Source organism: Cynocephalus volans, chromosome 9, assembly GCF_027409185.1.
Source record: "Cynocephalus volans isolate mCynVol1 chromosome 9, mCynVol1.pri, whole genome shotgun sequence".
NCBI classification, from domain to species: domain Eukaryota; kingdom Metazoa; phylum Chordata; class Mammalia; order Dermoptera; family Cynocephalidae; genus Cynocephalus; species Cynocephalus volans.
In genome coordinates, this window is record NC_084468.1 from 135,130,139 (window position 1) to 135,141,665 (window position 11,527).

The 11,527-nt window shown below is 40.8% G+C and overlaps 1 protein-coding gene across 1 annotated transcript in view; it reads left to right on the top strand.

Moving 5' to 3' along the window:
• Positions 1-11,527, top strand: part of FHDC1 (FH2 domain containing 1) — a 29,623-nt gene that overhangs the window by 1,204 nt on the left and 16,892 nt on the right. The window contains exons 2-3 of the mRNA XM_063108679.1: positions 7,117-7,178; positions 7,861-7,963. Of these exons, the coding sequence (XP_062964749.1) occupies positions 7,117-7,178; positions 7,861-7,963 (165 nt within the window). The remainder of the gene's footprint in view (positions 1-7,116; positions 7,179-7,860; positions 7,964-11,527) is intronic.

Below are 11,527 nucleotides of genomic sequence, written 5' to 3' on the forward strand. Positions count from 1 at the left end.
ATATTACAGAAACAGAATCAAAAATTGCATTTATAATTAGTCTGTTTAGAAACATGAAAGTGAATTAAGAAACCTCTACTTGCTAGAAGAAATAATTAGGAAATCAGGAATTAAAAGGAAAGAATGCAGCCCACAAAAAAAAAAAAAAAAAGAGAGGGAGAAAAAGAAAGAAAGAAAAAAAGACAACATAAATCCATCAGTTGTGAAGAGAAAATAGGTCAGAGATGGAGCTGGCTAGATAAGCGAGTGGGCAGGGCCCTGGGATGAAGTAGCAGCTCTATGCATTATTGAATTCTTGAGCCAACAATATTGACCTCTTTTATCTTCCTGGCTTAGGAACATGTTAACTCCTTCTCTCCACTAATTCACTTGGGGGCCTTTAAAGTGGATTGTATGATCCCCTGTTGAAACAGCCAAGAGTCTATTTATTATGAAATGCAGAGAGCACTGGGATTAGAATTGTTTAAGTGTAAACCCTGAAATAAACTTGAGAAGGAAATCTTCAGTGCCTTCTCAGTGCCTTAGCGCCTTCAGTGTTGAACACAGGCTTTCCTGTCTCTTCCTTTTATGCAGTTCTTTCATTTGTTAAAGTATCCTTTCAATATTGGAAGGAGCAGTAAGTCATTTCCTTAGTACCCTGGCCTTTGCCCCAGCTTCCAACAGAGGTTCTTTATTGTACAGTAGGTCATTTCTCACCATTGTCTCCCAGCTCTCCTTACTGAAATTCAGGAATCCTGGAGTCATGATTGGATGGGCGCATGTGGAAATGCAGTGCATGTCTCAGGGAAGCACCTGTAACACAAGGGGGTTAGCTCACCATGTCCCTGGGGAGGCAGCCATCAGGTTAGAGTAGATGACATCCTTTGTGAATGGGGAAAATTTCAGGGGGCTGTGGGGAACTTGCTGCTTTATGTTTGTGAGTTAGAGAGAGGTTAAGAACCACTCAGAGAGGAAAGTGGCAGGGGTATTGGATCTTTTCCCAGCTATGGCAGAAGCAGAAATGTCCATTTTTAGGCCAAATCTAAAATTGAGGGAAAAAACCTTTCTCCTCACCTCCATCCACCCCTGCACCCTAGGTAGATTTTTACTTTTTTTTTTCTTTATTTTTTTAATAAACTAGTTTTTTTCTTAAAAAACTAGTTTTTTTTTTTTTTTTTAAATAGTTTTAAAATGATTTTCAATTGTGGTAAAGTACACATAATGTAAAATTTGTCATCTTAACCATTTTTAACAGTTCACTGGCAGTAAGCACTTCTCACTGCCGTGTATCCATCACGTGCAGCCATTCATCTACAGAACTCTTTTAATCATGCAAAACCAAAACAATGTGCCCCTTAAACAGTCACCGCCCACTCCCTCCTTCCTCCAGTCTCTGGCAGCCACCATTTACTTTCTGTCTCTATGAGTTTGACGACACTAGGTGCCTCTTATAAGTGGAATTATGCAGAATTTATCTTTTTGTGACTGGCTTATTTCACGTAGCACAGTGTCCTCAAGGTTCATCCATGTTGTAGCCTGTGTCAGGGTTTTAAGGCTGAATAATATCCTGTCATATGTACGCACCATGTTTTGTTTATCCATTCATCCACTGATGGACAGTTGGGTTGCTTGCAACTTTTGGCTATTGTGAAGAGTGCTGCTGTGAACACGGGTGTACAAAGATCTTTACTTTCAACACTTGTAGGTCCTACTCTGAGAGACAGCATATTAGAAAGAAAAAGTAAATCATCATGTCTGTGTATCATAAGATAATTTAACTCTTCAACTCTTCAGTATTCAGGTATGATAAGTAGTTTAGATCGATCCATTTAAGTGCATGTTGGGTAAATATTGTCACATAACAGAGGTTATCCAGAATTATTTTGAGTTTTTCATGTTATCTCCAATATCACTGGAAGTATTATACATTTTTCAGTAAAAGAATATGGTACGTGCTAGTTTCTTCCCTCCTTAGATTTTCTTCTGAAGAAGTTGTAACTCAGCAGAATTGTAGTCTGACAAAGATCAGTAATAAACCTTCTATCTCATTCTGAAGTGACTAGAGTCCAGGGTCTAAGGTAATAGTCCTCACCATCTGTCCTTGTGTACTGGAGAATACCCTAAACGGCATATTCAGCAGAGGGACCAGTCCCGAGCTTGGAAACATGGCATCAACACTTTACAACACAGGCCGTAATTCTGGAGGGTGAAACGTGCCAAGGATCAGATTACGTCCCCTTGAAATATAATAACCTCCTACAGAAATGGCCTGACATAATGTGATAGATGTATGCTTTAAAGGGCTTATAAAGCATCACAAATAAGTTTTATTTTACTCCAAAGGAAGAATTTGCTGGAAGATAGTAAAGATTTGGGTTTGGGAACAGCTGAACTTAGAAAGAACAACACTTAAAAAAGTAAATTAGAACATTTGGTGGGGGGGGGGGTAGGGGCAGGTTATGCAATATTACTATCCTTGTTATCTTTATTACCTAAAAACAGATGTGATGGTACAATAACAATTAAACTATACTAAAGTAATTAGGAATAACAAAAATATATTATTGGGGATAATAGTAAAAGTGTTCAGCTCAAACACACCTTCTTTTCAGAGTTTTCAGATCTCATCTCCTGAGAAGCTCTGTCGTTCCCTGTCCATCTATTACGGATGTTCCTCAGTCCCCCTCCGAGCCTCACACTAGTGTCAGCTGGGCCTGCGTGTGTCTCCCTCTACAATTTGACCAGCTCTTAAGGTCAGGGATATGTCTTAGCTGTTTGGTATCTTCCAAAGGAAATCAAGGGTTACCGAACTGGACAGAACCGAACCGAGGGAGCACAGGGACTAGCTTACAAGGTATCAACAGGTCAAAATGGGGAGTCACAAAGAAAACACAGTTGTTGAAATACCGAGGTCGTTCACTGTAATGTCTGCAGCAATATTACATTGACCATGAAGGAAATGACTAAAATAACTAATTAGAAAAAAAAGAAGGGAGAGAAAGATGGAAGGAAAATTGGTTTTTCTTTTTTCTTTTGTCTTTTTCTAAATTTATGAGAAGTAATGTTTTATTTTCCCACACTGTAATTCAGGTATCAGTCATTCTTTCTCAACTTTTGTCATGATCCCAGTACGTTCTAGGATTCTGGGATATGCTCATAATCTAGAACTGCAGAACTAGATAAAATATTTGAAAAAAAAAAAAAAAAAAGTGCTTCATCTGGTTTTTTGTTTTAATTTTTCTTAAAATCGGGGGGAGGAACAGTTTCTGATTAACAGCCATCCAAAAAAAAAAAGAAAAGAAAATGAAAAACCATCAAAAACCAAATGCTAAGTCCATATTGAAGGATGGAGGAAGATTTTTTAAATTTTGCTTTTCAAAATTTGAGGTGGGACTGAAATAGCCGCTATTTAGAGTTACTTAAGTAGGTAAGAAAGTCCCCCACCCCTTGACATTGAGAAAAAAGTGCTTCTAAAAGTTTCTTCTTCCCCCTTGAGGACATTATGCTAAGTCAAATAAGCCATTCACAAAAGGACAGATACTGTATAATTCCACTTAAATGAGGTACCTAGAGTAGCCAAATTCGTAGAGACGGAAAGTAGGAGGGTGGTTGCCAGGGGCTGGGGAGAGGGGATTGGGGAGTTATTGTTTAATGGGTACAGAGTTTCAGTTTTGCAAGATGAAGAGTTCTGGAGATGGGTGGTGGTGACGGTTGCACAACATTTCAGATGTACTTAATGCCACTGGACTGCACACTTCAAAATGGTTTCCATGATTAATGTTATTTGTATTTTACCACAAGCAAAAAAAGTTTTTTCTTTCTTTAAGGGATATTGGAGGAAGATTTTGTAGTGGATTGATGCTAAGTAAAACTGCAAGAATTGTAGTAGAAGAAACTAGGAGAGCTTATTTTAGCAAGAGGGGTGGCATAAGCAATTCACACCCCATACTGAGTAGCTAGTACCGCTCACTCAGTGTTTCAGAACAACCCTGGCAATCTGTGGGGTGACTGCTGTTATAGCCAGGTACCCCTCACATCCCAGTAGGAAATCCTGGAAATGAGTTGAATGTGTTCCCTTCTGTAACCTTACCCTTCTAGCTCCTTTGTTTGCCGTTCTTTGGTGAGACTTTTATTGGAAGAGCTAATCAACTCTGTCCTACGTTGTCTGTACTTGCTGTTGCAGGCACTGACCTCAGTGACCATCCTGCCTGCGTGTCCTGGTGTGACCAGAAGAGTAGATTACAGATTTATTGGAGCTGGTGGGAGGGAGGGGCTGATGCAGCTCATTCGCCGGCTGGGTTGGTTCATCTATTCTTCGGGCAATTTGTTGCTCCGAGTTAGCTTGTGCAGTCTGTGAGTGTCACTGGGATCCCATGTGCAGATTTCGCGGTGCTGAATGATTCCAAAACACCACCCTGTCCCACAGGGATTCATTTCTGAATGGCCCCGCTTTGAGAAGCAAGCACTTGGGAAGTGAGATAAAGCTAATTTACATGTGTAGTGATAACCCTCTTTAAAGGTCCTGAACAAACACTTTTTCAATACAGCTTTAGAAGGATTAAGTGTGATAACGTTCAAGAAAGTGACTACTCATGCACTAGGCAAATCTGAGGTGCCACAAGAGAGCGGGACTGTCCCTGGAATGTTATCAGTTGTCTCATTTTCATGTTGTTTGGATGAAGTGCTGGGCTATATTTTCCTTGTAAAACATGGCCAGCCCAGGTTTTTCCTAGGAATATCACTGGATTCTCTTAAATGGTGGCCGGTTTCTGAAACACAGCTCGAGCTATAGAAACAACTGCTCCTACAGGCTGTGGCTGCCCCTCTGTTGAGCATAATGGGCTGCTCTTGCAAGGCCAGGGCTTAGGCTCCTGGAATCTGTCTTACCTGGTGAGAACCTGATTTCTATCCATCAGTTCACAGATACACCCCTGGGGTCACCAGGGGACTTGGCCAGGCAGTGTGGATGGCTTTCTACAGATCTGCCCCCATTCCTGGAGGAACCTCCCGATGTGAATACCAGGCTGGTGGGGAAACATTTGCTACGTCTCTATAGGAAGCTCACCCATATTAAAACTCACAGGAACTAGAGTGAAAATGAATCAGAGAGACCATAAAATGACACCTCTGAGGCTCAGTTTCCTTATCTGTCCAATAGGGGTAATAAGAGTAATTTTCTCCATCGCTCTTCCGGCAACAACAGCTATAGTTCTAAGCGAATTGTACAGAGTCCCAGAGGGTTGAGGGGTGACTGGCATAAAGATGGGCTTGGAGCGTGGTGGGGGAGGGGCAGATGCTGCAGTCAGGGTCGAATGTAGCAGGAGGTGGCAATTTAATGAGAGACACAAGTTATTTCCCCATTCTAGGTAGAAGTGAATGCAGAGGGAGGTCTTTGGATATGTATATATATCAGTATACATGCTCTTACTGTGGCCTTTTAATTTATGAATTATAATAAACACGTAGTTTTCTATCTTAATAAATTGAGATTCCTCTTTCTGGTATGAACTTTTAAAGGGTGTTAAGTTTGACAGATTTTCTGCTCACCCTTTTGCTCTCTCCTCCTCTCCCCTCCTTTCGCAGTGAACTTGAACTACAGTCCCCGGGTAGGATTCCAATAAGGAGTCTGTCCTTTTAGCTGGGGAGTTTATTTTATGGCTGGCAGGTGATTGTGTTAACATGAAATAAACCCCTAGGTTAGTAAATAATGTGATTGTTTAAGATTAGTCTTCAAAAGAAGGCCACCGGTACTCTTGTAAAAATTTAACCTTGTAGCCAGGAAGTGGCATTAACGTTGGTTAACAGTTTTGCTGCTTCTTATACACTTAGAAGCAGACCCAGAGATCAGGAATTTAGTCTGAAACCTGACTCTCTTTTGTTTGCAGTGAATCACATACATTTGGAAAGGAAGAGCATTGTAACAACATTCCTATTTTAGCTAGTCTCCCTTTACTAAAAAACAAGTGGAAAAAATTACAGCAGTTTTAAGGTTGTCTTTCCTCCATGCATCCTAGATATTTACTTCCAGGGACAGAAATGACTTCCATGTTTAACAACCCCCTCAAAAAGTTCTAATTTCAAGTCTGATAAAACCCTCCCAAATTCCTAATTTTAAGCAGTTAAAACCCTACTGTAGACAAAATCTGAGTTTTAACAGTATGTTAGAACAGCTATACCATATTTGATTAAATCAAAAGATGCCGTATATTTGTAAGACACATCTTGATTCCAAAGATGTTAAAATGAAAGAAGAAGAAAAAAAATCTTAGACTTGAAATACATACAGCATTAGAATTTTCTTTTTAAAATTCTGAATAAATAAAATGTGGGACACTTCCTTACCTCCTCCTAAAAGGTCTATGGGAGATGGAAGGAGTCTTCAAAAAGCTCATGGAAAGATTTATATTATCTTTTAAGTCTACTTTTTCATGAACTTTTTGAAGTACTCTCACATACAGTCTTTTTCAATAAAATTTTTCTTTTGGAAAAAAATTGAGAATTGTATGATGTTTCTGAAAATAACCTTATTGGCCCTTTCACATCTGTATATCAGTGTTGGGGTTCAATCTGCAATATCTTTAGAATTTTAACTTTCTTAGTTCAAGGCTCATCTGATTCTTGCTATGCTAAGACATCTATTTCTAAATTGATGCTTTCAGGGCCGAGCCCTTGGCGCACTCGGGAGAGTGCGGTGCTGGGAGCGCGGTTACGCTCCCGCCGCGGGTTCGGATCCTATATAGGAATGGCCGGTGCACTCACTGGCTGAGTGCCAGTCACGAAAAAGACAAAAAAAAAATAATAATAAATTGATGCTTTTAAATGTGGGCTATGTTTTTGAAGAGGAAATTGCTAAATTAAAAAAATTTTTAATATATATCAATCATTGTATAGTATTAAAGTAGATATGTATCATTATTACAGTAAGGGAAATGAAATATTGCAAAACATTTGGGGAGATGATAATACTTTAATATTCATAAAACTGTATTAGATATATCTATTAATCACCACATTTACATATTGGGAATTATTCCCTTAAAAATTAGTGCTATACTTTGATAGGTTTTAATTCTCTTCTTTCCTCCAACTCTTTTTATTTGTACTTTAGTAATCTTACGTGTTGTTGTTTTTTTCCAGATTACTATCTTGGATGCAAAACGGAGCATGAACATTGGGATATTTCTTAAGCAATTTAAGAAGTAAGATTTTTACACACTTTTGATACTTTAGTCATATCCATGTTGTCAGCATCAGTCTGTGGGTGTGACCACGCCGAAGTTCAAATTCTAATACAAGTGAAAGTCATCCTTCCTACCTTTCAATCCATCTTAGACACATGGCCTAATGAGTACACAAGTGTCTGTCATTTTCCCCTGTTTTCCTTCATAAAAACATACTCCAGTGGATTGAAGTGCATGGGGAATTACCCTGGGACATCTATTCAAGCCTGTCACATTGGGGAATTTATAGATTCATCTGTAGTGCTGCCCTTTCAGTGGAGGCTGGACTGATGAGTCAAGTAGCGGTTGAATTCCCGAGTTCTAAAGTACAAAGGAGAGGGCTCTGCAGGAGTTCCAGTGAGACCAAAGGGGAGCATTTTTTTACCCCCCAAACGACTCCCAGTTGTGGTTGCTGCTTTCCACCTTTCTGGGATGCCCGAGGATGGTTTTCTGGGTGAAGGGGCTTCTGAGTGGTGAGTCAGGGTCCCATTTCCCCAGCAGTGGGGCTGTGGTGAGCAGTGACACAAAACTGCCCACCACCGCAGGAAGAAGGTGGAATGGAAAGGAGGGTGGAGCAGATTTGTTTTGATTTCCACTGGCTTGTGCCTCTTTTGGCACTCCAGCAAACATGAAATGGAATCTGACGCATTATCTTTTCAAGGTCTCCTCAGTCCATTGTAGAAGATATTCATCAAGGAAAGAGTGAGCATTATGGATCAGAGACATTGCGAGAATTTCTTAAGCTTTTGCCAGAGTCAGAAGAGGTAAGGAATTTGGTGCACAAGTTTTAGATGTTAGGAGTGATGATAAAAGATTAATATTTTTAGGAGTGTCAAAACTCACATGGGAAGGACACTCTCTACCCAGAACCAGAGATCTCTCACATGAAAATAAAAAGTGACCCAGTAGAAAGAGTGTGAGTTAAGAAGTCAGAGATTCTAGGTCCAAATTTGAGCTGTACCTTAATCTGAGAATTGGGCAAGTTCTTAAATCCTGTGAACTCTAGTTTCTTCGCCTGTAAAGTGAGGATAATGATACTTACCTCATTGGATTGTCAAGATGATTAAGCCCTAGTTGTGCATCTAACATGGTACTTGGCACAGAGGAGCTCCATACATTTTAATTTCCTTTTCCATCATTTAAAGATGACCTTGGCCTAGGGTTATTTTAAACCTGGGTTATTTTTGTACTTATACTTTAAAAAAAAAAAAGACAGCAATCATTTTTGGATAAAGATGCTCTAAGAATTTAAAGAGGTCTATAAACTGTTAATAAATGTTGCCTACATAATTGGCTAAAATGTGGAAATTGCTGTGATAGCAATATAGTATCATAATATAAAGTTATTTATTTTGTTTGGACCAAATTAACTGAATTGTAGAATGGTTAGGAGCTTGATAGAAAAAACCCAGAAGAACAGTTTCATAAAACCTTCCGAATTTGTGGTACTGTCCTTTATTTCTGAGGAAAAGTTTCTTGAAAAAAATTTAATAAGAAATTATATGAATACATGTACTTGTAAACATTTAAATAATGTAGACTCAGAAAGTTTTTTACTTTATAGGTAAAAAGTAAGGAGGACTTTTTATACAAGTTGCCCTTTCCACAGGTCCTGCTGGCTCCTTTCTCCCCCGTCCCACTCTTCTTCCCAGACATAATTTATAGAACTTGATTTTAGTGCCATTAATAACAGGATAGATATATTTGTACTTTTTCTTTCACATTGACTAGTGTTAAACTCAACAATGCCAAATTTAGGATCATAGTGGGTAATGAGAGACTCCAGTTATATCTAATAACCTGAGATTCTCTCTCTATGTCAGGTTTTCTGTTTGCAAATTAAGTGTCATTTATCTAAGCCAAGATTAATTAATGTCAATTATTAATGTTAGTAAAGGGACTTAAAGTCTTAAAGGGAAGTTACATTAAATCATAATTAACCCTGGATCTTACATACTGAACAGTCTTTAATCTTTTTTTTTAATGTAAAAAATGGAAGTTCCAAAATCATTAAACCCTATCGGGGTTTAATGAATTTGAGTTTTAAAAAGATTTAGTTGCTCCTGAAATCTTATTCCTGCTTGGGCTTTTTCCTGTCTCCTCCTTAGGCCTGTGTCCCTACTCCCAACTAACCTCATCACTTTTTTAAGTGAGGATCAAATTTGATAGTGCAAGTGAAAGTGCTCTGAAAAGCTCTAAATTTCTAATTAACTGAAAACTAGGTGTGAGGGAAGCTGCCAGCTTCATGCCGTGCAGAGAGGTGGAACATTAAATATCCTTTACTTAATATCTTCATTTCTCCTTCAAAATTCAAAGGTGATTAGAAAATGCCAAGGGATTTTTCAGAGAAGCAAATTAGCTGTCAAACCTCTCACATTTCAAAGAACTGTTTTTTTTTGAGTTGTATGTGGGATATAATTCAAAAGGAAGAATGTTAAGAGCAAGATGACGAACCCACCCAAGCGCTGTCCCGAGTCCCCAAGGCTCTCTCACCCCAGACAATTAGCTAGCCCTGGAGACTGGGCCCTGCTGAGGTGGAACACTGGCAGGGATCTGGAGCCGCCCTCCCCGCCACTGAACCAGGCCACCCGGTCGCAGTGGTTTCTCCCCTCACCCTCCTGCTGCACGGTCATCCTTAGGCTGAACATCTGACAAGCTTGGTCACACTTCTTGTTTACATTGCTGACTCTGGGCCTCAGCTCACCACACCCTCCAAACTCAGCTGGGAGCTTCCTTCAGCAGGAACACCCTGACAGTCCCAGGGCTGCTTGGCGCCCCTCCCTAAGCACTCGGGCACCTCTGTGCTGTCAGAGGGAGTCTCAGGGAAAGCTGAAGCCACCTCGTGACTGATGGTGCTGCAAGGACAGATTGGCTTCGTTATGGATGCTTTGCAGCCTCTGGCATCACCCGGACTCAGCTGATCCTGGAGTCTTTGGGTCTCCCAATGGAGGAGGCAGGGCCGAGTAAGAGAGGTTTAGGAACGCGGCAGAAGGATGCTAATAAATACTAAGTGTATGCGAAACCACATGTCACGAAGTCTGTGGTGTAACGTTCTGTGCTCATTTTTAGCACAAGAAATGACTACGTGTTTATTGAGTGCCTGCATGTGCCGGGCACTGGACAGGGCAAAATGAAATGAAATGAGGTAATGTATTTAAGGTGCTTAGCCCAGTGCCTGGCACATAGAGACTCAGTAAATCATAGCTATGATTCATTTGTGTATTTTTTCATTTAATCCTTACAGGATTAAAGAAAGGATTTCATTTAATTCTTCCAGCGACATTATAAGATATTCTTCATTTTACATATGAGAAACTGAGGCTCACACAGGTTAGAGATAACTTGTCTGGTGTCATAGGATTGCTAGGTGGGGGTGGGGTGGGGTGGACTTGAACCCTGATTTCTCTGACCCGACAGCAGTACACTACCTCCCTTGAAGGAAGGAAGGGCAAAGGTTGTCAGAACTCGGCCTCGCACTGCGCGGGCCTCCCAGCCTTTTCATCACCTCTGCTATCGCCAAGCACTGGTGCGGGTCGGTGTCCCCCCAGTAACACGTCATCTTATCAGCATGCTGAGAAATATGAGCGGAAACAGCCCTTTTCTCTCCTGCCTTGTCAGCTGACAAGCCAACCGAAGCCAGGGGTAACTTGTCAGGACTTTCTCTGCCCTCCACTGCAAATCTTTCATCAGGCTTGTTTGTCCATCTTTCCTCAAATGTATGGTAACACTTGCAGAGGAAGAAGGTGGACCCAGAAATGGAACACTGGGAGTGCGCTCTTGTGCAGCAAAGTGTTCCCGTGCCCGGAGGTGGGGGCACGGAGGAACCGGGCAGCCCCACCCAGCCTGGCGAGCCCTCGCTCTGCCGTGGGTGGGTGTCCTGGGTACAGGGCTGGAGGTGGTAGGAACTTTCTGTTCTCTCTGGAAGCAGGTGAAGTTGCTTCTTCTGGACATCTTGATTACCTTCTCCATTTACTCTGCCACCAGGAGGGGAATGTCAGGGAGGAAGCCTGAGGGTCTTCTGTTGGGTGGGTAGGTTTGTGGGAAATCCTGCCATTTCAAAGCCATGTGAGTGGAATTAGATAGGGTGAAGGAGGCTTGCCCTTTAGAATGTGTGGGACTTCAGGAGCATGCGGTTGCTGTTATGGCAGAAACCGGGTACAGCAAGGGTCATAATGAGTGTCTCTGGGCTCAGCCAACAAAATTATGCCTAACAATGTTTAATAAATGCTTTTTGATAATGATGATGAGAATGCATAATAATTATAGGGTTTGCTCACCTCTCTTTTTTACTTCCCTACCACTGTGAAGGTACAGTAATCCCTCTTAAT